The sequence below is a fragment of the Diabrotica virgifera genome, chromosome 1 (genome assembly GCF_917563875.1).
Source record: "Diabrotica virgifera virgifera chromosome 1, PGI_DIABVI_V3a".
NCBI classification, from domain to species: domain Eukaryota; kingdom Metazoa; phylum Arthropoda; class Insecta; order Coleoptera; family Chrysomelidae; genus Diabrotica; species Diabrotica virgifera.
In genome coordinates this window covers 245,807,480-245,820,304 of record NC_065443.1, presented here as the reverse complement: position 1 = coordinate 245,820,304, position 12,825 = coordinate 245,807,480, and the positions used below count along the sequence as shown (strand labels likewise).

Below are 12,825 nucleotides of genomic sequence, written 5' to 3'. Positions count from 1 at the left end.
AACTAAACCATAAGGAGACGGAACATGGAGTAAAGATCTATTTTTCTTTACGATTGTGATTTATTGCATCAGTTGCCCATAGCAACGTTGAGTTTTTGCTCCAATTTTTAAAGAATCGCTTGGATTGATATGAAATTTGGCATACACCTAGATAACATGTCAAAGAAGAAAAGTGGTATTGGGTTGATGTGTGCTTCTGCTCTGGGGGTGAATTTAGGGGGTGAAAAAATATACGTTCAAAATAAGTCCGGAAATGGATAAACTGGCTAATTCTAAGTAACCTTTGCTCCATAGCATTTTTTCACTAAGTTAATACTTTTCGAGTTATTTGCGAGTAAATACGTTCAGTTTTCAACACAGAAAAAACAAGTTTTTAAGCGGTTTTTTGCAAATAACTCAAGAAGTACGTATTTTATCGAAAAAACCATATTTATAAAAAATGTAGCCCATTAAAAATTTAAAAAATTGTATATGTATGAACTTTCTAGACCCAGTAGAAGTAAAGTTGTCGCTGATGGAAAATAGGTTCATATACGTCAAATTTAAAAGTGAATATTTCAATGTGAAATAACCAAAAAATGACACACTTAGAGAAACATCTTCAAAGTTATTAAAAAAGCTTTATTTTTGTTTTTAAAAAAGTTTCTAGCATAAAAAGTAAGCAAGTTACGCTCAAAATAAAGTTGGTCTCTTTTTTTTTGGTAAAAAAACTCAGGAAAGTCATCTCTAATTACCATCTTAAATTAAATTAATCATTGCCGCTTTACAAGTTACTTTACTTATGCATTATTTATATGATCTGTTAGCTAACACAGTACTCTGACATGATTGGTCTCCGGATAAATACAGAGAAGACAAAAATCTTAAAAAATGATAACCCGCAAATTAATAAAATAAAAATAAAAGACAAAGAAATTGAAGAAGTAGAGAAAGTCACTTATTTGGGATCAATCATGGAAAGAAAAGGAGGATGCCTGAAAGACATACAAGCAAGAATAACGAAGGCACAATTCGCCTTCAATTCGTTAAATAAAATCTGGCAAACAAGTGAAATAACAGAGTCAACAAAAATCAATATATTCAATATTTGTGTAAAAAGCATATTACTCTACGGAGCAGAAACTTGGAAGCACGACTAAAGCACAACAAAGAGGCTACAGACTTTTGTAAATAGGTCATTAAGAAAGATCCTAAAAATTTACTGGCCTAATAAAATAGCGAATGAAGAACTATGGAAACGAACGAAACAAACCAGTATAATAACAACAATCAGACAGAAGAAATGGAAGTGGATCGGCCATACGTTAAGAAAAGATCCTAGTAACATCACAAGACAAGCACTCGAATATCAGCCTGAGGGTACAAGGAAGAGGGAACGACCAGATAATACTTGGAAGAAAACAGTAACCAGAGAACACAACAGAATCGGCTTAAGTTGGGGGGAAGTGAAAAACAAAGCAAGAAACAGAGGAGAATGGAAGGAACTGGTACGCAGATTAACCAGAGAATAAACACAAGAAGACACGCTGAGCTGGCTACCAGCCGTCTTACACTATCGGCCAAGAAATGCAGATGCGCCCAATACTCCACTAGGAGTGATGGTTTAAGAGTGAGAGATCTGGTCTGTAAGTAGCATCGGTTCAAAGGGTTTATTTAAAAAAAATTGGTTTTAAAGAAAATTTTTTTAATTTTCAATTTTGAAAAAAAAATGTTTTTTTAAAATAACTTAAAAATTAGTCATACCGAAAATCACAAACAGTAAACACATGTAGGTGCTGCTTTTCTGAATATTCTGGATTTTTTGTTTTTTATGTAAGGCAAAAATTGGTTAAGATATGGATGTTCAAAATTTGCATACACACGTGATTATTGACTACTTCAAATTCTTTCAACTACAGCCCCTTCAAAACTAAGCACTTTGAACCGAGGAAACTTACGTAATACATACACGAGTAAATCGACTTGTGAAGCGGTAACGATTAATTTTATTTGGGATGCTAATTAGGGGGTGATTTTCACGATTTTTTTACCAAAAAGAAAGGACCAACTTTATTTTGAGCATAACTTCCTTAATTTTAATGGTAGGAACTTTTTTAAAACCAAAATTAAAGCTTTTTTTAATAACTTTAAAAAAGGTTTAATGAGTCTTCCCCAAAAAGTGCTTCATTTTTTGGTTGTTTCACGTTGAAATATTATTCGATTTGGAAATTGGCGAGTATGAACCTATTTTTTATTACTTAGAACTCTTCTTTTACTTGATCTAGGGGTCTCATACACACAACATTTTTTTCACTTTTTTATGGTCTATATTTTTGCTAAGAATGTTTTTTTCGATGAAATACTTACTTTTTGAGTTACTTGCAAAAACCGCCTAAAAACGTGTTTTTCTTGTTGAAAAATAAACGTATTTACTCGCAAATAACTCGAAAAGTATTAACTTAGTGAAAAAAATGCTATAAAATAAAAGTTGCTTAGAATTAATCAGTTTATCCATTTCCGGACTTATTTTGAACGTATATTTTTTCACCCCCTATAAGGGGTTAAACTCACCCCCAGAGCAAAAGTACACATCGGCCCAGTAGCACTTTTCTTCTTTGACATGTTATCTAGCTGTATGCCAAATTTCATGTCAATCCAAGCATTTTTTAAAATTTGGAGCAAAAACTGTGATTAAGGGCCGGTTGTTCGAACGCTAATCAACAATGATCATTATCAAATATTTAATTACTGTCACCAACTGTCAATGTCAACTTTGATTTGGTTGCTGAAATGATAATTATTGATTACAATTATGAAATTACTTAATCAATTATGTTAATAATTGTTATGTTAATTGATTAACTAATCTCATAATTATAATCATTTAGTTTTCAGCAACCCAATAAAGGTTGACATTGACAGTTGGTGGCAGTAATTAAATATTTGATAGTGATCATTGTTGATTAGCGTTCGAACAACCGGCCCTAAATGTACTAAGTATAATGTACGTTGCTAAGGGCAACAGATACAATAAATCACAATCGTAAAGAAAAATAAATCGCCACTCCATTTTAAAAATTATTTTAATAATTAAATGTATTTTTTTAAATAATTTTCATTTTAAGATAATATAAGTCTTTCTTTAGTCAATGACTGTGAAATAATTTTTTATTTGTTATAAATAAAGTCACTACGGTTTAAGAAAACCAAAACAAATATCTCGGCTTTAGGTGGTCGCAGAAAATTTTTAGTTTGTTTTAAATCTTTATCTTGTCTCCAGCAATAATAATCTGCAAGTTAGAAACTCATAGGATGTATAGGAGCCCCTTCACTTCTAAATGTTTATAACGAAATTTGTCCCCTTATTTTTAAACTTGAAATAAAAGATTTTAAAATATTTCATGCATTTACTTACATTAGAATATGAAAATAAGTCTTTAGAAGGAGAGTGGATCTAGTATTAACTCTCTACGGTTTTTTTTTCAAATGTTATACATTTGACCTCTCGGGATAAACAATTTATAAATCTAAGTAACGAGTTCACCAATCGGGCTTTACAAAAAATTTTTATGTTTGAAATTGAAATATCTTTATTTTAAAGCACTAAAAAAATAAAAAAGCTATTTTTACAATACATAATGCAATTGCAAAAACGGCCATTTTGGACCTTTCGCAGGCTTTTTTGCAATAACCAGTTAACGAAATTAAACTTACCATAGCTCAAATTGTAGATTTTTTAATTTACTACAACTTTCTATTTAAAAGATTTTCTCTAAAATGAATATCCTAAAGCTGCAAAATTAAAAATCTTTAAAAATATAAAATTTAACGACTTTCAAAAATTCCTGAATTATATGCTTAAATCGACCTATTTTTCACCCACAGCTTGGAATAATATCCCTGTTGATAAAAATAATATTGACCAATATATTGTTTTAATCATAACAAATTTTATATTTTTAGATGTTTGGTGATCGGTTATTCATGTCTGGTATCGAAATCGCCGCAAAGCTACAAGCTAAAGCTAATAAAGAATCAGTTTATGTATATTTCTTCAATTATGATGAAAGTACCATTAAATTGGCTGACTTTTTGTGCCCACAACGAAAAGTTAGTGGTAGGTACGTTAATATATTCTTGCGTATTGTTTTGAGAGTATTTTTTAGGGCTATACAATTTTTAAAAAATCCCAAAGGCAGATGAGAATAAACTTTAAAAATGGCGAAGTTAGTGAAAGTGGCAGCTTGTAGATCAACATGTGGGGCAGGAAGATCTTTTAAAATGTAGAGAAATTGGTCTACCTAAGAGGCGAACAGTCTGAAATAAAATTTTGGATTTAAAAGTTGGGGGTTGAAGCATCGGACTAACTCGATTATACTCGGAAAAACATAGATGTGGTAAGAAACCTAGTCAACTGTCTTGGAATAGAACGAATATATGGAAACGAACAAAGCTAAGTAAAAGGACAATGAGTTTAAGACATTGAATGTACAAGGGCCATCTCGCAAACTGAATCAGGATATGCATAAAGTAAAAAACTAAAGGCAGATATTCTGGTTATTACTAAGCCACTGAAAAAGAAGGGATAGGCAATGGTCCCAAAATGAAAAATACCTCAATTTTTAAGCGGAGACTAAAAAAAAGCACAACAGGGAGTATCTATCTTAATCAAAAGAGACCTACGGAAATTTATTACGACTTGGAAAGCTGTTAACGAACGAATTATTAAAATAAATCTAAATTTATAGGACTATTAAATAACGATAGTTAACGATTGGCTTATCCATAATAAACAAGAATTCTTTGAACAACTTAATGAAGAAATAACAAAGAAGTAAAATACTAGAGAACTAATTATTACTGTGATTGAAAGAGGTGAACTGAAAGGAAATAGAGGAGCAACGTAGTAGGTTTTTTTGACAAAACACCACCAATCCTAAACTCGCCACAGTTTTCAAATTCACCACAGTATGTAAACAATACAAATTAAAGATTCTTAAATATTTTTTTTCCAGCATCGTTCGATACACAAGAGTACAACGTACACAGGGTCTAAAGTTAATTATAGGTCATTACATAATAAGGCAGAAAACAAAGTTCAAAGTCAAATATGTTAGAGTGTTAAATACTCTAGTCTATGTCTCTCTATAAGTCTAAAGTGTTAAAGAAAGTCAGAGATTAAACAGATAAAGTGGAAGGGAAAAAAGAAAAGTTATAATCAAAAACTGAAGAAAAGAGGTGAAAAGAACTTAGACCAAGAAAGTATGCAACTACTATAGGTACACATTTAGTATGTATTTCAAAGATTTCAATGATGTTGAAAAATACTATGAATGGATTAAATTATGCATCGATGAATAAGTAAAAAAGCTTTGGTACGGTACTAAAAAAGATCAGGAGCAAAACCATACTGCTAGGATGAAAAAATACAAAAGACCATTGAAGAAAAAAGAAAAAAGTAGAATAAACTAGTTGCTACACATTGGGAGAAAAATTGCGGCAAATTTAATTCTAGTCTTGGAGGTTGTACTAGTACAGAAAATTATCAGAACAGAATCTAAGTACCCGAAGAGACTATGACCTGGAAACTATTTAGAGGGTGTCCCAAAAGCGGCGGAACGGTCGAATATTTCGCGAAATAGACAAGTCGAAAACGGCGGGTTCGTTGGAAAAAATATTCCCATGAGATTTTTTTGCATAATCACATTCGTGAGACACCCCAGAATAAGGTCCAAGAAGTCGCCCACGCAAAAAAGTGGTCCAAATTAAAAAAAAAAAAAAATTTTAATCAAATTGCAAAAATCAATATTTTTGGCCCGGACAAATTTTTTTTAGGTTTTTTGGACCATTCTGGACCAAAAAGGTCTGTTATATTTTTTCTCCAAAGTTGATCGTTTTCGTGTTTACACAGAAAGTGACTAAACCAAAGTTTAAAGCCCACCCTACAAGATCCTGAAGAAATTTTTGTCTTTATTTTATTACTAAGCTGTTATTTTTAAGTAATAATAATGAGCGACATGCCCGTGTTAGGCGGCCGTAAATGGTGAGTGCGAGAGAGATGCCATTCCGGCAGTACACTTGTGCATCTTACTCGCTCTCACATTTACAGTCGCGTCAATACGATCTAACCGCTCATTGTTATTAATTAAAAATAACAGCTAACTAATAAATTAATGACACAGATTTCTTCAGGATCATGTAGCGGGGGCTTTAAACTTTGATTCAGTCACTTTCTGACTTTCATAATAATAACTTTTAACTGAGTTATTAAGCCTTGAAAATGGCCATTTTCGCGTATTTCAAATTTTAAATTGCTTATAACTCGAAAACGATCAACTTTAGAGAAAAAATATAACAGACCTTTTTTGTCCAGAATGGTCTAAAAAATCTAAAAAAAATTTTCGGGCCAAAAATTATGATTTTTGCAATTTGATTAAAAAAAATTGTTAAAAAAAATTTGGACCACTTTTCGCCTGGGCGACTTCTTGAACCTTATTCTGGGGTGTCTCACGAATGTGATTATGCAAAAAAATCTCATGAGAATATTTTTCCCAACGAACTCGCCGTTTTCGTCTTGTCTAAAATGAAAATCGGATCGAAAAACTGAAAAATACGTTTTGAAGCATTTTCAAAAATGTATCGAATGGCACCATACACGACCCCCTTGGTTGGGTGGGAGGTAACTTTAAAATCCTAAATGGAAACCTCCAGCTTTTATTGCCGATTTGGATTTGTTACGTAAAAGTAAGTAACTTTCATTCGAGACATTTTTTCGAATTGTGGATAGATGGCGCTATAATAGGAAAAAACGATTTATCGTTAAATCATAGATTAATTATAAAAACAATCTAATTCTCGAGAAATACACTTCCAAATGAAAAACAAAGAAACACGTATTTAATATTTTTTAAAAACCTATCGAATAACACCAAACATGATCCTCCACCTTACATCCTGGAGGTGGGGTGGGGGGTAACTTTCTTCTTGTCTTTTTCCTTATGCCTATTACGGCGTCGGATTATGGTCGCTTGTTTCTTTCACCCATTTTTTCCACTCTATTCTGTTTTTGGCTAGGTGTTTCATTTCTTCTTTCGTTTTCCCTCGTGTATTTTCTATGTCCTCTATTTGATCCCTCCAATTCTTTCGGGGAAGCCCTCTTCTCCTTTTTGTCGTATTTCCCATTTCCAGAATTTTCAGAGGCATCCTTTCTGGTTTCATTCTTATCATAGGACCATATCATTCTAGTTGTTTCTTCTTATTTCTTCATTTCTTATTCTATCCCATTTTAATTTTCATATCTATGGCTTCTATTTTTGAGTCATGTTTAATCTGCATTGTCCAATTTTCATTTGCATAGGTTATTACTGGTCTTGTTATTGTATTATGAATCTTCTTTTTCACTTCCATTTGAATGTCTTTATGTTCTAGTATGGGTATATTTAACCCTTATCCGGGCAACACATTTTACTTACGTAACCGAGCAACTCGGGTCCGTTGGACCCACCACTGTTCTTGAATGTACTATTCATATTTACCCATATATTTCTAATATTCATTTTTGATCTTTTATTAAAGTTAACTTTAAATTTTCTAGATTAAAAAAAGTGCTACTATAGTATGCGGTATGCGGTCTATCTCGAGGGTGCGATCTACCTGAAAGATTTGAACAAAATAATGAAATGCAAGAAAACTTTTGTAGAAAAAATGTTTCGTAAATATTATAAATATACGATACGGAATAAGTTGCTCATCTATCGTTATGTTTTTTCCTGAAAAATAGTATTTCTGAAAGTTTTGGTTGACTTGATTCTACACATCGCGTATTGCTGCGCAGAATTTGTCGTTTAAAATATAGTAGGGCCATAAAATTTACTCCAAAATATATCTACATTATGATTGTTGACACTCAGGTGCCCTGCAGTTAGTAGGAGTTCAATAAAGGCATATATCTCTGTAGAGTCGCAATATGTCCAGCTCTCCATCCCCAGGACTTTTTCGGCTTCTTTATTTGTACACTTCAACATTTCGTTCACAATTTTTTCGTCCACAAACAAACAAAAGGAATCAACAGGATCATCCACACTTTAACCAGGGGCTAACATTACTTTGTGCACTTTGTGGTTGACTCTTCCAGTTAGTTTTATCCTTAGTTTCAAAAATTACACACTCTGAAATCTGGGAACTGGTAGCTACACATTCTTCTTCATTATCACTCAATACTATTTGCTCATACTCTTCACTTGCTTCCGAAAGATGCTCTTCAATTTCAGAGTCACTTTCAATGCCAACTAATTCAGGACATTCTTCATCATCGGAATCCCATAAATTATTAGCAATATCTTGCAGTTCTGCAGCTGATAATGGTTTTCGGGACATTTTATTCGCACTATCTACTTTCACTGTAATTCAATATAATTTTACTGGCTTAGTATTTGTCGACACTAACATCGGTATCAAACGACTGATAGCAGAAGCATTATTTATTTCAAAATATGTATAGGTACCTACCTAAAAATACTATTACATTCCAACAATCATTATCAGTTTTACAATTCATTTAGAATAGATATAACACCTATTGTAAGCATCTCTTTGATGTTCACATCAAAGAGATGTTTAAACTGTTTGTTGCACGTTTAGACTTTATTATTGGATTTCCGGAATCATAAAAGTCTTTTACATAATCCACAACAACATTACCTGACTGCCAGATTAACTTCTGTAACAAAGATTTAGACTTTAGGTATAAATACAAGTAGGGCCCGACAGGCCCGTATTGCCCCTTTACGTGACAAAATTCTTTCGACGCAATAATTTCAAAAATGTAAATGAATATTTTGAATAGCTCATGACTATGTTGAAGGAAACACACTTCTAAACAAATTCAGTGATGCATAAAATTCAATAAAACTTTTTTTTATCAGTTTATGATAAAAGAATATGCGTCTTTTGCCCACCGGGCCCACCTTGCCCGGATATGGGTTAAGGTATAAAATATTCGTGTCGATTTGTTTCCTCTGTTTGCCATTTCAGCGTCTATTCTCCCGTGCGTCGTCAGTTATTATACTCCCTAGGTATTGATAGGTACTTTAAAATCTTTAGTAGGAACCCCCATTTTTTATTGCAGATTTGGATTCCTCATGAAAGAGTAAGTAAAATTTATTCGAAACATTTTTTAGAATTGTTGATAGATGGTGATATAATCGTAAAAATACGATTTATTAGCGTCATCTATCAACAATTCTAAAAAATGTTTCGAACAAATGTTACTACTTATTCTTTCATGAGGAATCCAAAACTGCAATTAAAAACGGGGATTCCTATTTAAGATTTTAGAGTTACCCCACACTTCACCTCCAGGGTGTGAAGTAGGGTCGTGGTTGGTAGCATTCGTTAGTTTTTTGAAAAATATTTAACACATTGTTTTGGTTTTTTATTTGGAAGTGTATTTCTCGAGATATTAGACCGTTTCTATAATTTACCTATGGTATCACGATATATCGTTTTTGCCGATTATAACGCCATCTATCCATAATTAGAAAAAATGTTTCGAATAAAAGTTGCTCACTTTTACGTAGCAAATTCAAATCAGCAATAAAAACTGGGGGTTTTTTATTAAGAATTTTGCAGTTACCCCCCACCTCACCTCCAGAGGATGGAGTGGGGGTTCGTGTTTGGTATCATTAGATAAATTTTTAAAAATGATTGAACACATTATTTTCATAAATAACGGGATTAATTCCCGAAAGCTGGCTGTATACCATCTAGTTAAATGACTTAGGTGAAGTAACACTCCCTGGTGTAGTTGGTATAATATTTTAATAAAAAATTAAAATTTTAAAAAATCAAAAAGGATTACGTTCTAAACGTTTTCGGACTTATCAGTCCATCATCAGTGAACTCCCTGTCCTTGCAAAATAGCCACAATGCCAAACACTAAACATTCAACCTAACCAGTGTTTGGCATTGTGGCTATTTTGCAAGAACAGGGAGTTCACTGATGATTGACTGATAAGTCCGAAAACGTTTTGAACGTAATACTTTTGGATTTTTTTAAATTTTAATTTTTTATTAAAATATTATACCAACTACACCAGGGAGTGCTTTACTTCACGGTAAGTCACATTATTTTCAGTTTTTCGATCCGATGTTCATTTCGCGAAAAATTCGACCGTTCCGCTACTTTTGGGACACCCTATATAATTTAGACAATCCGTAAAAAAGGCAGTAGAAGTGAATGCGATAACTACGATGATTTTTGCTTGCTTTTGGCCTAGAATAATTTTTCAGTAGCTTTATAATCCGGTCAACATAGACATCAGAATAGTTGGCAAATAACAAAAAATGCCGGGGAGCCAAATTTTGGTGGAGAGTTAGAGTTTACCATAACAAATAAAGTTTTAAAAGTCTCCATCGATCCCATGTGTGCAACAAAAGTTATTCGGGGGCAAAAATCAACATTTGAGATTTTTTGGATTTTTCTCGAAAACGGTAAGTTTTATCAAAAAAAAAACATCAAACCAAAGTTCCAGATCTTAACATTTTCTACAAAAATACTCCTTACAATTTTTTTCCTACAAGTTACCACTCCTCAGATATTGCTATTTTAAAAGTTACTTTATACATTATATTATGCACATATTATTATTATAAGCCACTTATACAAAAAAATACATAATGTGGCACTCAAGACAAGTATAAATGCCTATTTGTGTCTCTTTTATATAATGTATTATACTATTCTGAAAATATTTCTTCAAAAGATAATCAGTCCCAAACTGAATTTCCTCTATCCACGTGGCCTTGAAAAACATTTGGCTATACCATTGTTTAAAAAAGAACAGATCGTCTATTGTAAACAATGGCTACAGCATTGTCCGTAGGTCTTTTTTATATTATCTGTTTATTTTAGTGCTAAAGGTTCAGTTCAAGTGGATATAAGTACTTATTACAAGCGTCTACCATTTAGCAGACATTACGCGCTTACAGTGACAGTGGTATTTGACGGCTACAGTGACTCGACAAAGAATATTAAAACTGCAGAACAACGTCGTCGAACTACAAAATCATCATCGGGTTCGGGATTATACTTTGACGAAAATATAACACTTCCAGCCAATCAACAACAATTTTTCGCTAACATTAATAATAAATCTCGTTTCATTTCCATGTTAACTGATAAATTAACAGCTGCGAATATTGAAGTGAAACAAGCTAAAAATGACGCATATGTCCTTATAATTGAGACAGCAATTGAAAAATTTAAGGCAACAAACACAACAATAATTGTAGTTGGTGAAGATGTTGATTTGTTAGTACTGCTTACTGCAAGGACTCCAGTAGATAAAGTTATTTATTTTCTAAAAACCTGGAAGGGCTCAACAGCGAACAGAGATATATCATTCGAAAAGTTTATCGGCTTATCCCAAATGCCAAAAAACATTTTATTTTTACATGCGATAACCGGCTGCGACACTACGTCAGCAATGTACAGAAGGGGCAAAACATCAGTACTTAAATTATTCGAAAAAAAAAATATTTGACTGACTGCTGTAAAGTTTTTAGGAAACTTGATTCCACACCGCAAACAATAATTACGGAGGAATTCACTTTCTTCTTGCGGTTTATGGAGCTCCAAAAAAATTAGTTGTCTTGATAAATACTGATACTTGACTTTTGTAAAAAATACGCGAAACAAGAAACAAGTACAACTATCATGTCTTCCTCCAACATCAGCATCTGATTTTCAACATTTGTATCGAGTATATTAACAAGTTCAAACATGGCTAAGCAATGAACTGAATCCAGAAGACTGGGGTTGGAAATTAATAGGTAATACTCTGGAACCGATTAAAACCTTACTCCCACCTGTTCCAGAAAAACTCCTTAACACTATTTTTTGCAATTGCAAAAAAGGTTGTTGTGCCAAATGTGGATGTAAAAAAGTAGGGTTGCTGTGTTCTCTAGCGTGTACCAACTGCCAAGGTCAGTCTTGCTCAAATGTCCAGTTTAGTACAACAGAGGAAGACTCCTGTGATTTTAATGAAGAGACCAATGACTCAGTCACATTTGAACAATTTTTGAACATGCAGCAAGAGGAAGAGGAAGAAGATGAAATCGAAGTAGACTTGACTGTTGAAGTAGACTTTCAAGAATATGAATCTGATTAAAATATCTAAAGAAATCAAAACAATAGTTAACCTAATAATCAATAGCAATATCAATAATCAATATCAATAATAAGGTAATATCTAGAACTTGACCGGTATTGTTTCCTTAAATTATTCTAAAATTGTCATAACAGTTTAGTTAGTGGAGTAGGCCTACAAGGGAAACCACGGTAAAAAAAAACGCGCCGAGTACACTACCTCACAGGTGGTGTGGAAACGTGTGCATATCATGTATAATGTGACTCTTAGAATCGCGATATTTCAGAAATGGTAACTCTAAATAACAGGGAAAAAAAATAGTAAGGACTATTTTTGTAGAGAATTTTAAGATGTGCAACTTTCGTTTAAAGTTCTTTTTTGATAAAACTTACCGTTTTCGAAAAAAATCCAAAAAATCTCAAATTTTGACCTTTGACCCCGAGTAACTTTTGTTGCACACATGGGATCGATGGGGACTTTTAAAACTTTATCTGTTATGGTATACCCTAGCTCTTCACCAAAATTTGGCTCTTCGGTAATTTTTCTTATTTCAAACGTCTATATAGACCGGGTTATTATCTAAGTTCCGCTTTTCATTTTCGTTGGTCTGCTTGGTTTAAATCTAAGTCAATTTATATTGTTAATTACAATTAAAATTACAATTTTAAATTTAAATTTAAGGTGTTGCCCATTGTCA

At 32.7% G+C, this 12,825-nt stretch overlaps 1 protein-coding gene across 1 annotated transcript in view; it reads left to right on the top strand.

Moving 5' to 3' along the window:
• LOC114345466 (venom carboxylesterase-6-like) overlaps positions 1-12,825 on the top strand; it is a 63,098-nt gene that overhangs the window by 34,633 nt on the left and 15,640 nt on the right. The window contains exons 7-8 of the mRNA XM_050641972.1: positions 3,943-4,096; positions 12,810-12,825. The exon at positions 12,810-12,825 is cut by the window's right edge and continues 108 nt beyond it. Of these exons, the coding sequence (XP_050497929.1) occupies positions 3,943-4,096; positions 12,810-12,825 (170 nt within the window). The remainder of the gene's footprint in view (positions 1-3,942; positions 4,097-12,809) is intronic.